Source organism: Osmerus eperlanus, chromosome 6 (assembly GCF_963692335.1).
Source record: "Osmerus eperlanus chromosome 6, fOsmEpe2.1, whole genome shotgun sequence".
NCBI lineage: Eukaryota > Metazoa > Chordata > Actinopteri > Osmeriformes > Osmeridae > Osmerus > Osmerus eperlanus.
In genome coordinates this window covers 17,718,011-17,733,494 of record NC_085023.1, presented here as the reverse complement: position 1 = coordinate 17,733,494, position 15,484 = coordinate 17,718,011, and the positions used below count along the sequence as shown (strand labels likewise).

The following is a 15,484-nucleotide window of genomic DNA, read 5'->3' as shown; positions in this document are numbered from 1 at the left end:
AAATTTTGAAATCTCCAGTGTACATTTGCTGGATTTAATTTCCATAACTGTTTATAAAGTATACCATCTCACACATATCTTTGACAACGTATTGTGAGATGTCTAGACCCATAAGGATCTGAATTTGACTCTGCAGTAAAAGATTCAGTATTCAAATTTGTTAGTCACTAAATCTATAATTAAATGTCAAGCTGCAGGGAGGTAGACCTAATTACTGTCAGTGAAACCTCATCGACTGCACTGAGATGCAAGCCAAATGAAGGGGAGGTGAGAGGAGAATAATTTCATGTCCATAGACAGAAATATCACCAAACAATGACATAAGGTGGAATAAACATGACTATTTCCACACCTGGTGCGTTATTGTGGAAAGTCTAACCAGAACGTAGTCTTTTCTTTCTCATTCACACACAGAAACATAGACGCACACCTGTCTGACTCAGTCCCTAGGGCACACCTGTGTGTGTGACCTGCAGTGGGGTTCAGGAGAGCCTCAGTCCTCAGCTTCCTCCACATGGTGTTTCAACCCCAACTCCTTTGTAGATGAAAGGACCACAGTCATTTAGGGAACACTAGCTGGTTGTTAAAGTTGTTGTTCTTATAAGCAGATGTGAAATAGAAGAAATACATAGAAATGTCACAAAGTCCCAAAACCTTACCATGACATCCTCTTCATATCCACACTCCACAGCTAACCAAATGCACTTTATTTATGCCACCATGAAAAAATCATTTTCAGAAACTACCTGCATTAAACAGTACCAAAACTGTAGAATTTCTTTTCATTCTCTAAAATTTTATTCATTCACAAGTCTCGTTGGATTTCAACTCAATATTGTACATCAATTGCCTGTTGAATGTCCAGAGATAAAACAGTAAAACCACATCTTTAGTTATTATATGCTTGAATATAAAAGATCCCCAGTATGAGGAATGTAATGTTTGTATGAATTAAGATACAGATCACATAGTTACCGTTGTTCTACTGTGTTCTACGGCTTTCCAATCTCAGAGAATGCACAGGTACAACGTACCTTAAGTTGACCTTCCATGCTTTCCTGGTATAGAAAACACCCTAAAGGTAAAGACTTCTCTTAATTAGAATGACAATGCAGACTCAGGCATTCAGATATAAGCTTTAGTTGGAACCGAGGTGTCAAAACTGGGCTAAATGTTGTGCACTTCATTGTGAATTTATATAAGAGTAGCATAATCATGTGTGATAGCCTCTAAAGACATGTAACATTTCGATCACAATATCTTTAACACGAGTGTATAACAATGGTTCAATAACCGACAACTTAAAGTGTGACCTTTTAGTCATGGATTTGGCAGAGTAGTGCGTCGCATTCCATAGCCCCAGCCGAGGTAAAGGGCGTTATCGTATCCAGTGAGATCTCGCCATCACACTCAAACTGGACAATAGCGGGCAGAAGCAGGTTCTTGTGATTGCAGGATGTGTTTGAGATGAGAGAGACTTTATCGAACGGTGGGTTGGTGTTCTCTCCGGCGTTGGAGACAGCGTGTGGATGCTGTGCAGCCACCAAAACGTGTGCATCTTTCTGCAGCGTCGTGTCATGGTGATAGGATACTAATTCGTTGCTAAAGTTTACTGTCTCCACTGTTGTGCTCGAGCAGATTTTATTACAGCCCAGAATAGTTGTAAAAGCTTTTCTGAAATCCGCGTTGAATGCATAAATCACTGGATTGAGTGAAGAGTTTGCCCAACCAAACCAAACAAAAATAGTGAATGTGGTTTCGCTTACGCACGGGGGGTCACAGAAAGGAACCATGCAGTTAAGGACGAAAAAGGGCAGCCAGCAAAACACAAACACTCCCATGATAATCGAGAGGGTCTTCAAAACTTTGGTTTCCTTTTTAAAAGACGTTTTCAATGAGTTTTCGTTTGCGCAGTCGTTTGGGTGGTGGTTATTTTGCGCCTGTTCCACGGCTCTCTCCAATGACGATATCCTGCGTATCTGTGTTTGCGCAATACGATAAATTCTCGTGTAAGTGGCAATCATGATAACCACTGGTATGTAGAAACTGATTAACGAGGAAGATATAGCATATGTCTTGCTCAAATTCGCTTTACAATTCTCAGAGTGGTTACTGAAGTTCGCAGCCAACATGTCCTCCTCAGACACGTGCCAGTTCAATTGGACAGGTATGAAGGAAATAAGAACAGACAGTGTCCATGCCACTCCAATCATGATAAACGCAACTCGGTGAGTCATTTTCCGTTCATATTTAAAAGGACTTGCTATGGCCCAGTATCTATCTACGCTAATAATGCACAGGTTCAGAATAGATGCAGTGGAACACATGATGTCAAAAGCTATCCAGATTCCACAAAACCTCCCAAACAGCCATGTCCCGGTCACCTCTGAAATAGCCTCCCACGGCATCACTAGGACTGCAACGAACAGATCAGACACCGCCAGAGAAATTACGAAAAAGTTTGTTACCTTGGACCGTAGGTGTCTGAATTTAACGACAGCGGCACATACAAGTGTATTCCCCAACAATGTTGATACGATGAGCAGAAACAAAATGCACCCAATAAGCACGCGCACCCCATTGTCGCCAGGATTCTCTTCATCAGTACCCTCCGACAGAACTTCTGTTCTATTTGAAGTGTAGTTTTCCATTTGTTTGTTTTTTCCCTTTGGATGACAGCACCTCTTCAAATTAACATTAAAGTGTTTGTTCGTGTTACAATATGCTCTCAACCTCAATATCCGTCTTGGCACGGCCGCTGCAGATCACCAAAAAACTCCAGCCGCTAGGTGATCAGTCTCTCGCCTTTCTCGTGATTGGCGTCATAGAGCAGGTGAAAACTACTTCTGGTGTGTCGAGCTGTGGGCGTCTGCTCATATGGTCCGCACATCCAGACGAATATTAACGACATCATCTTGAAGCCGGGAGATAGGTCATGTTGAAACATCATTGCTGCACATCAGAATTCTCAACGATTTCAGACATTAAACCATACGGACCCATGGCATCAGATCAGACAATTGTATGAGATAAGAGGCACGATAGGCCGAAGTGATTAGGCTTCAACCTAACGAGGACCTTTATGCATAAGTGAATGTATTAAAATTGTATGTTTTTTGGTTGAGAAAAATAACAGAAAATAAAAAACGAAGTAAAAACCACCACCAACATTATTCACCGAAGAAACACATTGTCAAGCAAATAAGACACCATTGATTAGATTGTAAAACTATAGCCTATTCCAATGATGGTTTAACTGAACTAACAGACAGCCAAAGCCCATAGGTGCCTCCAAGCGAACTAGCCAACAACGCCTTATGGTGGGAATTTTGAGAAATTGTATTTTCTAGTTTATTCTAGGCAGTCTGTGTAAGGGATAAGACAATAGCTCCTCTGCATGGTGACCAGTGATACACTGTGATTCAAAGTGAAAATATGAATTCCTGGGGTGTGTGTGGTGTGTTTTTTGTGAGGACGGACTAGGTACTAGGGTTACAGCCTGTGTGAATTCCAATAGTGGATTTAAAAACACTCCCTCCTCTAGTGTTATCATGTTGACTGTGAAAGGTCTTATGATATTACATTGTTAACTCACGAGAAATGCTTTTGCTGCAACGGATTGTACCAAACCCCATACATATTCACATGCTATTACGCCTTCTCACCAGAGGAGGTCGCTTCAAACCCAACCTTTCAGACTTTTAGGCTCAGCAAAGCGAGAGAGAGACATGACGTCATCGCGGGCATTCCAAAATGGCTCCTACTAACAGTGGACACTATCTGATAACGAAGGATTAAAGGGAAATTATACGCACTTAATGAATTTGGTGAAGATTATGTTTACCAACAGCAGATTTGGTTTACCTACAGTAGTCTAGCGTCTGTCTGGGTTACCTAAAGCTTCAAACTAAAATGCTAACGCATTCACAGAACAAGGAGAACCACCGGGACACGGAGCTCAGCCGTCGGTCGAAGAGGGATCGCTGCAGGTTTTCGTGTGCGGAGCTCTAAGCAGCTTCGCGGATTGAATGATATGGAAACAGAAGGATATGGAGAGTCGGTTCTGGCTCTGACAGTCGATGTCAACGAAAACGAAGATGCAGGCAAATCGTTCGTTTCGTCGCAGATTGATCACAACATAGGAGGAAAGGCTCACCCATTAGAAGAAAACCGAGCATGCCCGGCTACTGAGGGTCAAGTGGGGAAGGGTCATGTGTATGCTGCCAGCAATGGGAGGAATGTAAACAATGAATGTGACGTTGAACCATCGCAGTATGTTCGAGCCGGGAACTCCGTGATTTTGGATTTAGTTGCAGACTGTCTTCCCACTCGGTTGAAAGACAGCTGTGTAATTTCCGACCTGTGCAACGAGCATACACTGAATGGATTTACTGACTCATCGGTTCAGGTAATGGTAGGGTTGGAGTCTGGCTCCAACGCTGCAGAAGGGGGGAGAGGGGGGACCCTTTCCTGTAGAGACACAGCTGGGCTCGTCGACAGAGAAGAAGAAGGGAACGGAATGTTACTGCCGCTGGATCGTGTTTCAGAGAAGGACGAGGATTGTTCGGGGGAAACCCCGAATTTCAATATTGATAACCTGGACAAGGGTTCTTGCCCGAAGGCAGTTGTCCCTTCTCTCGCACCAACCTTGTCATGCCTGAGCAAACATGAGCTGAATTGCACTTGCTCTGACGTTTTAAACATGAAAATGCCCAACGGGGAAGCGGACTGTCTGTCAAATTATGACAAAGACGTGGACGTTTCTTATTCTAGTCCAAAACACACGTCGTACAGCCTACGTTGCCAAGGACATGGTTCCACTGATAAGGAAATAAAAGTAGCAAACGGTGGCTTACACATAGTAAAGAAGTCAGCAGCATGTGACTTTGAATTGCCTTCCACTCAAAATATCACGGACGTTCCAGTCGACGTAGGCATGATCGAATCTCATCTGCAATACAAAAACATCCGGTCCTCTGCTACATTTTGTGAAAGCAACAGCGGGGGACTCAGCCATGAATGCCCAAGGGAAGCTGCCCCAGCTGCAGGCGAGCCCGCAGAGGAAGTGGGAAGTACTCTGGACCCCGATGTCTCTATAGAATCAAGTGCCAACATCCATTCCCTGTGCCCGTCTACTCTTTCTATCAACACCAGCGATAGTCAAATCACTGAGTCCAGTGCTAGAGAGGACTTCAGTGAGAGCAGCGTGCCAGCCAGGCCGCTCAGTCTCAGGACTAACCCGAATACTGCGCTTTCATTGAGCTGTGATGCTACTCCTCTTAGCCCGGAGGACGGGGACTTTTATGGAGCCGAGGGCTACATCGACCCCAGAAACACTTATGAAGTCAGCCGTCGTCAAAGTGCCCCAGACACATTGCCTGACGAGTCCATCATGGTGTCCAATCCGTCGGATCAGAGACTGATCTCAAAGAAGTTTGGCATCGCAGATTTTTTCACCAGGTAAAGCAAACTAAGAACGTAAGACAGTTAGTTGAAACCTCCACTCTTTTTGTGATTATAAAACACACGTCTTTATGTTGGCTTCCTTTATTTGTGCGTGAAACCAAGTTAGGCCATACACATTACTGGCCTTCCCTAACTACCCCATTGGCGCTGACTACTAGGCCTACTACTAGCATGGTGTTTACTAGACACACACAGACCAACTGAAGACTGCCGTGGCTTGACAGGTGGCAGCGTGAATGTATTGTTTTGGACATGCGGCCTGAGTATTAGATCAGCCTGTGCCTCCATAGGCTAATGGCGTTATCCTCCTCACACTGGCAGGCAGGTGGAGCGGAGAGGGGAAGGAAGCCGCTGTCTGATTGATAGGATATTGATATTCTCTTGTCCTGTAAGACTACAACAACAAATGGTTCAGTGTCTTGAGATTTACAAACTGTTAAGACTAATGAGCTATGGCTTACTGTTCTTTGTCCTGCCAGATCCTGAGTCAGTAGAGACATCTCTCGCTACATGTTCCAGATGGGCCCCTGCCCTCTGTTTTCCCCATCCTGATCCTTTGGCTTCAGCCTCCATTGAAGTGAAAGAAATTAGGATTTGGCATGTCTAATAGGCATAGGGCCTACCAGTTCTTACTGATCTTGTTGTCTGATTTATCAAATATCATAGGTTTGTGGGGTCTGATTTGGTAGTGTACCACAGAATCAGCCTAGCTGGAAACACATGTTCTAGACCTCAGTCACTCTGGGAAACAGAGCGAGTTTGCAGAACTTGTTTTTATTCCCGGCGCTTCGGGGGAAAACGGTAATGTTCTCTCACATTCATGGCTTCTATGGGGACCTGGCCAAGAGCTGACAACTGCAAAGGACATCATCGCTCTGTCTCTCGCTCTGTCTCTCGCTCTGGCTCTCTCTCTGGCTCTCTCTCATTTCCCCCTCCTCTTGATCTCGCTCACTCTCTTCCTTATAAAGTAACATGTCTGATGGGATTGAAAGAGAGACGTACTCCCTCTCTCCATGACATACCATGGGTTTAACTGCTCCTCCATGGCTCAGGGCAGGATTGTAGATTCATACGATCATATGAGACATGAAGATGTTCTTTCCCCCCTCCTACCCTGCATAGCAACCACAGGAGCACATATTGGCTTTTCCTAGCAGTCAGCAATGCAAATATTTTCTCTCATATCAGCACTGAGGTTCCCAAGACTTCCCACATCTAAGCCTGAGAACCTCAGGGGGGTGCGTGTGTGTGTGCGTGCGTGCGTGTCCAATTGACTCCCCTTGTTGATCTTTCTCTCTCCTTCCCTTACTCTCCTCTTTTCATCCCACACTCTGTCTCTCTCTTTCAGGAGCCTGTTTTCTAGGAAGCCCAAAGAGTCCAAGCCCCCATCCCAGAATGCACCTGGGTGGAGGTTGTTTGGAAAGGTCCCATTACGAGACAGCGATGCTTCTAAAGACTCCATGGCCATACAGCAGGTTGGTTTTACTGACTGACACACACACACACACACACACACACACACACACACACACACACACACACACACACACACACACACACACACACACACACACACCAGCCCTGAAGTCTGCAGCTGGGGAGCCAGCTGGATGTCATGGAGACCCCTCCCTTCCCCCCTTTCACTTCCTCTTGCTGTGGTGCTGCTTGGTCTTTGCCAGCGATTAAACAGCCTCTCTCTCATACTCACACACACTCTCATAGACACACACACTCTCAACGGCTCTTCCATCTACTTGCTATGGAGGCCCACCAGTGTGCTGTTGTGTCTCAGTGTAAGAGCATTCTGGCCCATGCCCTGGACAGGTGGCATTCAGAACTTAATTGTGCCCCACTTTCTGTCTCAGCCGGTTTGTCTGTCTCTCTCTCTCTGTCATCCTCTCTCTGTCTGTCATCCCCTCTCTGTCATCCTCTCTCTGTCGGTCCTATCTCTACATCTGTCTGGTCTGTCTCTCTCTCCCCCACCCTGCAGTGTTTAGCTCTCAGCTGGTAATGGTGTGCCCTGGTCCACAGAGGATCCGAGTATTTCTGACCAACCAGAGCTTGTGTGTTTGTCTGTTCGTCAGGAGGCCAGCCTCGACAGGCCTCTCGATGCTGAGGCTGATGAGCCCAGTCTCTCTCCTCCAGGGGTATGGATGCAAAGTTTCTCTTCCACCTTCTCTCCGTCATACCTCTCCGTCTGTCTGTTCGTCGTAGACCAGAGATGTTTAGCAGGCGCGAGGTGCGCTTGATTCGTGTCCTCGGTCCAACCGAGTAATTTCTGTCACACTAAACCCTTAACTCGGTCACTTCTCTGCTCAGGTCTGAAAACGGTGCTTTTCCACTCTCCCATCCCTGGTCACCTGACTGCCACCCATCTGTCTGTGTGTATGCTTTCACTGCATCCTACAAGCATGATTGAGCACCTTACTAACAGTTGAAAGACGAGATATTGGATAGTCACTGGCAGGGGGGTTGAGCACACAGGTCATTATTTATTCAGACGAACCCTGTGAAAGATTACTGTTTGCCCGCAGCTGACCGCAATAACTGAATAAGCTTTTTATTGCCCACAGACACGTGTACACCCCCTCACTCCACACACACACACACACGTTGTGTGAGTGCCTGTTAGGCTTCCCTGCCGTGTAGAGTGAGAGAGCGCTGGCTGGCCTGGGCAGGTTAGATAAACGCGGAGCTGGCTCCATGTGATCTGCCTCAGGCCAGTCAGCTGGTCCTCATTTAGGCCTGGAGACTGAGGCCCCCTTCAGGTCCTCCTCAGGTTTTCCTGGAGAATTCACAGATGTGTTATGAGGAAACTGGGGACAGATGTGTTGGAAAGCTCACGCTTGAATATATCCAATCATGTTGGGTCTGGATTTTACCATGTTTAACTTCTGTCTTCCGTGCAGGAGTTCCCAGTGAAGGAGGACCAGCATCGCCCCCTGTCTGCAGGGAGGAGGAAGAACCTGGAGTTTGAGCCCCTCTCGACCACCGCTCTCATACTGGAGGACCGGCCGGCGTGAGTCCTGCCAACTACACATTCCAGAGTGCACTGTTTGCCCTGTCCACCATTGCTGGATTGATGAATTTGAACAGGTCTAAACTAAACCTCCCATAATGCAGCATTGTTGAATGGCCCCGTTTGTAGAAACCTTCCAGCCAAGTCTGAGGAGGAGGCTCAGAGACACAGACAGGAGTATGACGAGATGGTGGCAGGAGCCAAGAGAAGAGGTACCCACCACACACACTCAAACACACACACACTCAAACACACACACACGCAGACACACACACACGCAGACACACACACACGCAGACACACACTCACCCACACGGACTAACTCCCTCCCTTGGTGTGTCAGAGCTGAAGGAGGCGCAGAGGAAGAAGCGTCAGATGAAGGAGAGGATCAGACAGGAGGAGAGCATCGCCAGCGCCATGGTCATCTGGAACAACGACATCTTGCCTCACTGGGAGACCATGTGAGAGACACGCGTAAACTCACATAAACACACAGACACACAATACAGACACTCAAGTGCCTCATCTCACCCAACCCTCCCTCCCTCTGTCCCCCACTCCTCTCTCTGTCCCTCATCCCTCCCCTCCCTCTGTTCCTCTCCCCGTCACCCCACACACCGTCCCTCACCCGCTCCCTTGCAGGCGTAACACCAGGAGGGTGAGAGATCTGTGGTGGCAAGGTCTCCCCCCCAGCGTCAGAGGACGGGTCTGGAGTCTGGCCATCGGCAACGAGCTCAACATCACACCAGGTGACCACACACACACCTACAGGCTAGCTAACACCAGAACTAGAGCCGAACTCTATCAGATCCATTCAAATGATTTTCTAACACCACACCATGTTGTCTGTGGGCAGAGTTGTATGAGATCTTCCTGTCCAGAGCCAAGGAGAAGTGGAGGAGCTACAGTGAGACGAGCTCCGAGAACGAGATCGATGGTAGGTCACCAAGGCAACCGTGCTGTCGGGACATTTCTGTCTGGGAGGCTTGGACCAAGCTGACCCCAAGCTGACCCGTCGTAAATGTTGTTGTTTGTTGTCAGACTGCGGGGCGTCTCTGGCAGACAGAGAGTCTAGCTTGGACCTGATCAAACTGGACATCTCCAGAACCTTCCCCTCCCTCTTCATTTTCCAGAAGGTTGGAAAGTGTTTGTGCCTTTGTGTGTCACTGTCTGTGTGACTGTGTGTTAAAATGGACGTCCTCATCCCTTCTCTCCATCCTTCTCTCCTGTCTCTCTGTCTCCTTCCCCCAGGGTGGTCCATACCATGACCTGCTCCACAGTGTTCTGGGGGCGTATACCTGCTACAGACCAGATATCGGATATGTGAGTATAAAACCAACTCACCCTCAACTACAGGAAGTCTTCCAATACAGGAAGTTCTCTCTGTGCACAGCCTGCTCACAGTACAGCAAACAAAGGATTGATTGAAGATTTGCAAATCCAACACACCCAGGGGGCGTAAAGTAAACAAATAAGTGGTTTGAATTTACACCTGACTGTGGGTGTAGTGGAGGTTTGGTCCTGGTCTGAGATCAGTGTTGGCTGTGTGTCCCAGGTCCAGGGCATGTCCTTCATCGCTGCAGTGCTGATCCTGAATCTGGAGGAGGCCGATGCCTTCATCACCTTTGCTAACCTTCTCAACAAGCCCTGTCAGATGGCCTTCTTCAGAGTGGACCATGACCTGGTACTGACATGCATGCATGAACGTGCGCACACACACACACACACACGGACACACTCATAAACTCACACAAGTTCACTTTAGACATCAAAGCTTATGTGATTCATTGCCTACATACCAATAATCCAATGACTGCTTTCTCTTGTTCCTCAGATGTTGAAATACTTTGCTGCTTTCGAGGTGTTCTTCGAGGAGAACCTCCCCCGCCTCTTCAGTCACTTCCAGACCAACAACCTGACCCCCGACCTCTACCTAATAGACTGGTGAGTCATGATTTTACCTCATGCATCTTCTCAGCGGTGAACGATAAGATCTTGGGTTGTTTCTTTTGTTTGTTAGCAACACCAGATCCTTTTAGTACGACGGCCTGTAATACTAGAAACCTATTCCCTTCCCTCCTTTCTCTCTTTTTTCTTTTTTTTTTTTCTCTCCCCATCCCTCCTCCCTTTCTTCCCTCATGCATTTCTTCTCCCATTGTTCCCTGCTCTCCTTCCCTTCAGGATCTTCACCCTGTATAGTAAGTCTCTGCCGCTAGATGTGGCGTGTCGTGTGTGGGATGTGTTCTGCCGCGACGGCGAGGAGAGCTTGTTCCGGACCGGTCTGGGGATCCTGCGTCTGTACCAGGACGTCCTGCAGCAGATGGACTTCATCCACATGGCCCAGTTCCTCACCAGGCTCCCCGAGGACATGGCTGCGCACGCGCTGTTCTCCTGCATGGCCACCACGCACATGCTCAGTAGCAACCGCAGGTGGGGCCAGGTAAGTGGAAATACACATGTTGAGTCACCTGGGCACACGCGTATGGTGAAGACTACGATAGCACGTCACAAATAAGTCTTTTTCTTAAGTATTGTCATTTCATAGTACGTGTTTATTTACCTCAGGTCTTCTCTGCATTGATGAAGGACGGCAGTAAGGAAGCGGACAAGAACAATAGTCCTGCGTTGAGAAGCTAGTGCTAATCCACCATTAAGCATGCCAGCCCCAAGCTAGAGGTAGCCCAATACCAAGGTAAGGCTAGCCTAGTGCTAAGCTAACACTCACCCAGGATAATGATATCCCAGAACCAAGCTAACAATGGTCTGGTATCAAGCTAATGCTACCTGGGCATTATGATACAATTAGTCCTTTATCAAACTAAGGCTATATCAGGATAACACTAGCCAAATGGTGTACAGTGATACAAACTTCCCCGGATTTACCATTGGAAACAGGGACTTGTACTAGCCACAAAGCCGTCTCTGTAAGTCTGGCAGCAAGAACAACTATTATTTACATTCATAAGTGCTACAGAAGCAGTAGAGAGATGGTTTGCTTGCCAATGTAAGGCACTAAATACATGAAAAGCAGGTAGTACTACCGTTTGGCATCTGTACACTAGGAGCCGTTTGTGTCCGAGCACAGTTGGAACCGTGGTAGCTAAAATGAAGTCAACTGACGCACACACACCTCAGTCCCAAGGGGGAAATCTTCATTGTTAATAGTGGCGTAGCACACAGTCACTAGGCATCAAGGTTTACCTCAACACTCCTTTGGTTAGCTTATGCTATACATGTGAACTCTACCTGCATTTTCACCCCTACCTCTGTTTGAACATACACACGCTGACACACACACACACCAGCGTATGAGCAGGCCTTAAGTGGGATTCCTGGAGCCACTTGAGACGCCAGTGCAGCCTGGTCTAAAGTGCTATCTGAATACACACCTGATACAGGCCATTTTTTCTATTTCTGGATGGTCATACCAAATTCCTCCATGACGTAAGTGTTTGTATTTGTAAGTATGAACTTGTGGCTGACCAGTCCCTCACCTGAGATCCATTTGTCGTTGACTGTGATGCGGGTGCAGGGATTTTAGGCCCGGGCCTTCATTAAAGACGTATTTGTGTGGTGTATCTACGTATTCATGTATTATGTACATTCTGTATGCTCCTCTCAAACAACAATCCCACTGGCCTCCATGGCAACACTTCCAAGTTACAGCATTGTCGAATATGTGAAGAGTATAGCTACGTGCCCTTCTAATTCTGCTAGCTGCAGTAGACATCACACACCCCATTGGAGGAAAAGATGTGAGCAGGAGAGGATATTTTTATATAAAAGTGCAATAGTTATCTGTCTTGCTGGGCATATGAGGTTTTCAGTGTTTTGAAAAGAAACACACGTTTGAACAACTGCTTCGTATTGAGTTTAGCGGCTTCAGTAGTCAGCCATGCTTTGATGGTATTATCCTGCCTTTATGACGGCGCAGTGCTTTGATTAAATATTTAGGCAGGGGAGGTGAGGGGAGGGGGCAGAAATTGTAAATGCAATTTTCTTCCTGTTCATTTTATGGCTATGTACATCAAATAAGGCTTGTTTTATTTCTCCCACAATAAAATGGTCCAATGGATATTATTTAAGTTCTTTCATTGCTCTTGGTTGTATTTTATCTCTATGTAAATGATTAATTTAGGTTTCTGTTTGTTTTCAACTGTACAGTTTTCTTATGCCTTACTGGTTCTGTACATAACATGTAAAAAGATCCTCTCTTTCATATATGAACACTAGTTACATGTGTAAATAAAAAAGTTAAAATGACATGTTTGGTCTTATCTTCATGTCTTCTTTGGTCCAAACACTACCTTTTACATCCCAAACACAGTATTTCACAGATTTATTCCACCCTTTTTTTATTTTCAGACCCCTTGGCTGTAGTGTGCTTGTGAGAGCACTAGGGGGAGGTATAGCCACAACTTCAAGCATTGGCCTTATCAAGAACTTTCCTGAAAGGAGACAGGGTTTCTAGGGAGAGCAGAACTGGGCTCCCAGCAAATCATCAACCACAGTCTGCATCTAATCAAACCTTTACATTACTGCTACTCAGCTGTGTGGCAGGTATGTTTCGCTTTTGCAGCGTCACCTGGCTGAATGTAGAATGCCTTTGATGCGCAACTCACACTTGCCCATTTGTGTCAGTGTGTTTGAAAAGCTACATGAAGCACATCATCTCAAGAATGCTTAAACTCTGGTATGTCTGTACTGTGTGTAGTATGTGTGTACATGTGTGTGTGTGTGTTCATGTGGGTATGTGTGTGGTCTCAACACAGTAGGCAGCTTCATTGTTGTCTGTCTGGAGTGAGAGGTTTGGCCTTTCAGCCTTCAGCGCCTCAGAAGGGAGACTGACAGTTTAAGAGTGGTGGGAGAAGGTAGGAGGGCCTCTCTGCTCAAACCCTGAGTGTTGACATGTAGATGTTTGTTAAAGTCATTTAGTCTGCATGTGAAACAGAGGGCAGCAGCCTGCGAAAGGAAAGGCTTCTAATATTGGGATGAGGATCGGAAGGTATAAAGATATCCATTCCAAAACAATAAGAAAAGCTCCGGGGAAGATTGATTGTTTTCCTCCTGCGCCCACAGTTGGAGTTAAAGAGGTTACCTTGCCTTGTTACGACAAAGAGGTTTCCAGTGTGTGATTCCCCCCCTGTGCGAATGCTTCTCATCAAGCACGATCTGATTACAATCAGTGATACGTTATTAGAATTCAATATCATAATTCATTGTCGTTTTCCTAGTATTGCGCTCTTACGTACTGATTCACTTTGATTACGGAAGGACAGTTGTGGAGGACGAATCATGTTCTCTTCGTGCTCAGTAGCCGGTGAGAGCCTGGTGCCTAGGGCCAGGGGTGGAGCGCCCCGTGGCTCGAGCCTCCATTGGTTGAGTCTGGCCTGGTGCATGATAACTGTCTCGTCTGTGATTGAGAGTTTTCCATATTTTGTATAACACGTCATATTTTCGTCTGTTATTCTTCTTCTATCCTCGAATCTAATCTCTAATTAGACGCTAATCCTCTGATCTTCATGCCTCAGAGAGACTCTGCAGCAGACAGTTTCCGTGTCTTTGATCCATTCATTATTCTTGCAGAGTGTGACTCTCTCGATTCAGCTGACTGATAAATGCGTATGAACCCCAAAACCGAGACTGAAGGCACAACGCTGGGACAGTAACATTTTGTTCTCCCACAACTTACAGCTCGGCTTATACATGGGCGGCACAAGCCCATTGGCGTACCTATCTGTTCAACGTTATAGGGACGTCTCATCCGACACAAACATGTGTTTTGACAAAGGAAAGTGATACACTGTGACACGGATCTCGCCGTGACGTGCAACTGGAGGAAACATGGCACCGCTGCCAAAGCAGCTGTTGACACCGTGGCCTATCTGAGTCGGCTCTGACGCTGACGCACCAAGAGGTAGAATGGCTCTCTGTTTGTGTGTGAGCTCCCGTTGTCAGGGAAACCTGTTATCTCCGTTACGTGGACATTAGCGAGATGCTGGGCAGATAGTGGCACAGTGGACACCGCTGGGAGAGAGGAAGGGAGGAAGAGAGGAGGAGAGAGGGTTTAGGAGAGAGGGGCTAGTAGCACTCAGGCCCAGAAGTCTTTGATCTCCTGCTTATCCTCTGCTCACTGTCACCCTGAGGGAGGTGGAAAGGGGGCACTAAACCTCGTCTCTCCCCATTTTATCCTTCCGCCTCAACAACCACGTGCGCACACACATGCACAAACTACACACACCGTATGTAAGCATCTAGCGCACAGAACGCTTGCGGGACAGAGAACTCGATAAAAAGTGGAAAACAAAACATCCTCACAGAACACAGAATGTTCTGCTTTATGCCAGCGCTTGGTCCCCCCAACATTTACATTACATTTAGCAGACGCTCTTATCCAGAGCGACTTACAGTAAGTACAGGGACATTCCCCCCGAAGCAAGTAGGGTGAAGTGCCATACCCAAGGACACAACGTCAGTTGACACGGCCGGGAATCGAACTGGCAACCTTCAGATTACTAGCCCGACTCCCTCACCGCTCAGCCATCTGACTCCCTAGTGATGCCATGTGATGCCACCAGGGTGTGAGGCAGGCCAAGTCTCTTTAGCTCCCTTTACACTTGCCAGGGCGAAAGACGCTCGCAGATGAACGACCAAGCCACCAGGAGCCGAGTTGCAATTAGACGTTCCATTCTACACGGGATATTCAGATAATAAGGGAGTAGCTAGGGCATCAATGAGGTCAGTGGCCTGTCATTGTTGGCGAATGAATGAGATTTTTAATAAAAACAAAAAACTGCTTCCTTATTATGGTGACCTAATGAGTTCTGTGTCAGAATGTGGGAAAGTCCCGTCATGCCTCCTAACTCCCCCTTCCCAACCCCTCTGCACCTGCATCTCTGCCCCCCCCACCAGCCCTTCACTATGCTCAGGGGTTTTGATGTGAACCAGCCATCCAGTGTTTGTATTGAGCGTGAAACGGACATTTAATTACCAGAAAAT

At 46.8% G+C, this 15,484-nt stretch overlaps 2 protein-coding genes across 5 annotated transcripts; one reads left to right on the top strand and one right to left on the bottom strand.

Moving 5' to 3' along the window:
- Positions 1-1,040: 1,040 nt before the first annotated feature.
- On the bottom strand, positions 1,041-2,788 carry LOC134022905 (D(1C) dopamine receptor). The gene has a single exon (XM_062464651.1). It carries the CDS (start codon positions 2,649-2,651, stop codon positions 1,317-1,319), a length of 1,335 nt encoding a protein of 444 aa, XP_062320635.1. The 5' UTR covers positions 2,652-2,788; the 3' UTR covers positions 1,041-1,316.
- A 956-nt stretch (positions 2,789-3,744) lies between these two features.
- Positions 3,745-12,742, top strand: tbc1d12a (TBC1 domain family, member 12a). 4 transcript variants are annotated; one of them, XM_062464107.1, is made up of 14 exons: positions 3,745-5,460; positions 6,815-6,941; positions 7,551-7,613; positions 8,376-8,485; positions 8,615-8,697; positions 8,829-8,946; positions 9,128-9,234; positions 9,342-9,422; positions 9,527-9,621; positions 9,737-9,808; positions 10,041-10,169; positions 10,320-10,429; positions 10,667-10,925; positions 11,051-12,742. In XM_062464107.1, exons 1-14 carry the CDS (start codon positions 4,034-4,036, stop codon positions 11,120-11,122), a joined length of 2,853 nt encoding a protein of 950 aa, XP_062320091.1. In that variant the 5' UTR covers positions 3,745-4,033; the 3' UTR covers positions 11,123-12,742. The 4 variants fall into 4 exon arrangements, with proteins under 4 accessions (XP_062320091.1, XP_062320093.1, XP_062320090.1 ...); XM_062464109.1 differs by lacking the exon at positions 7,551-7,613; XM_062464106.1 differs by having other exon boundaries at positions 10,667-12,742.
- Positions 12,743-15,484: the final 2,742 nt, after the last annotated feature.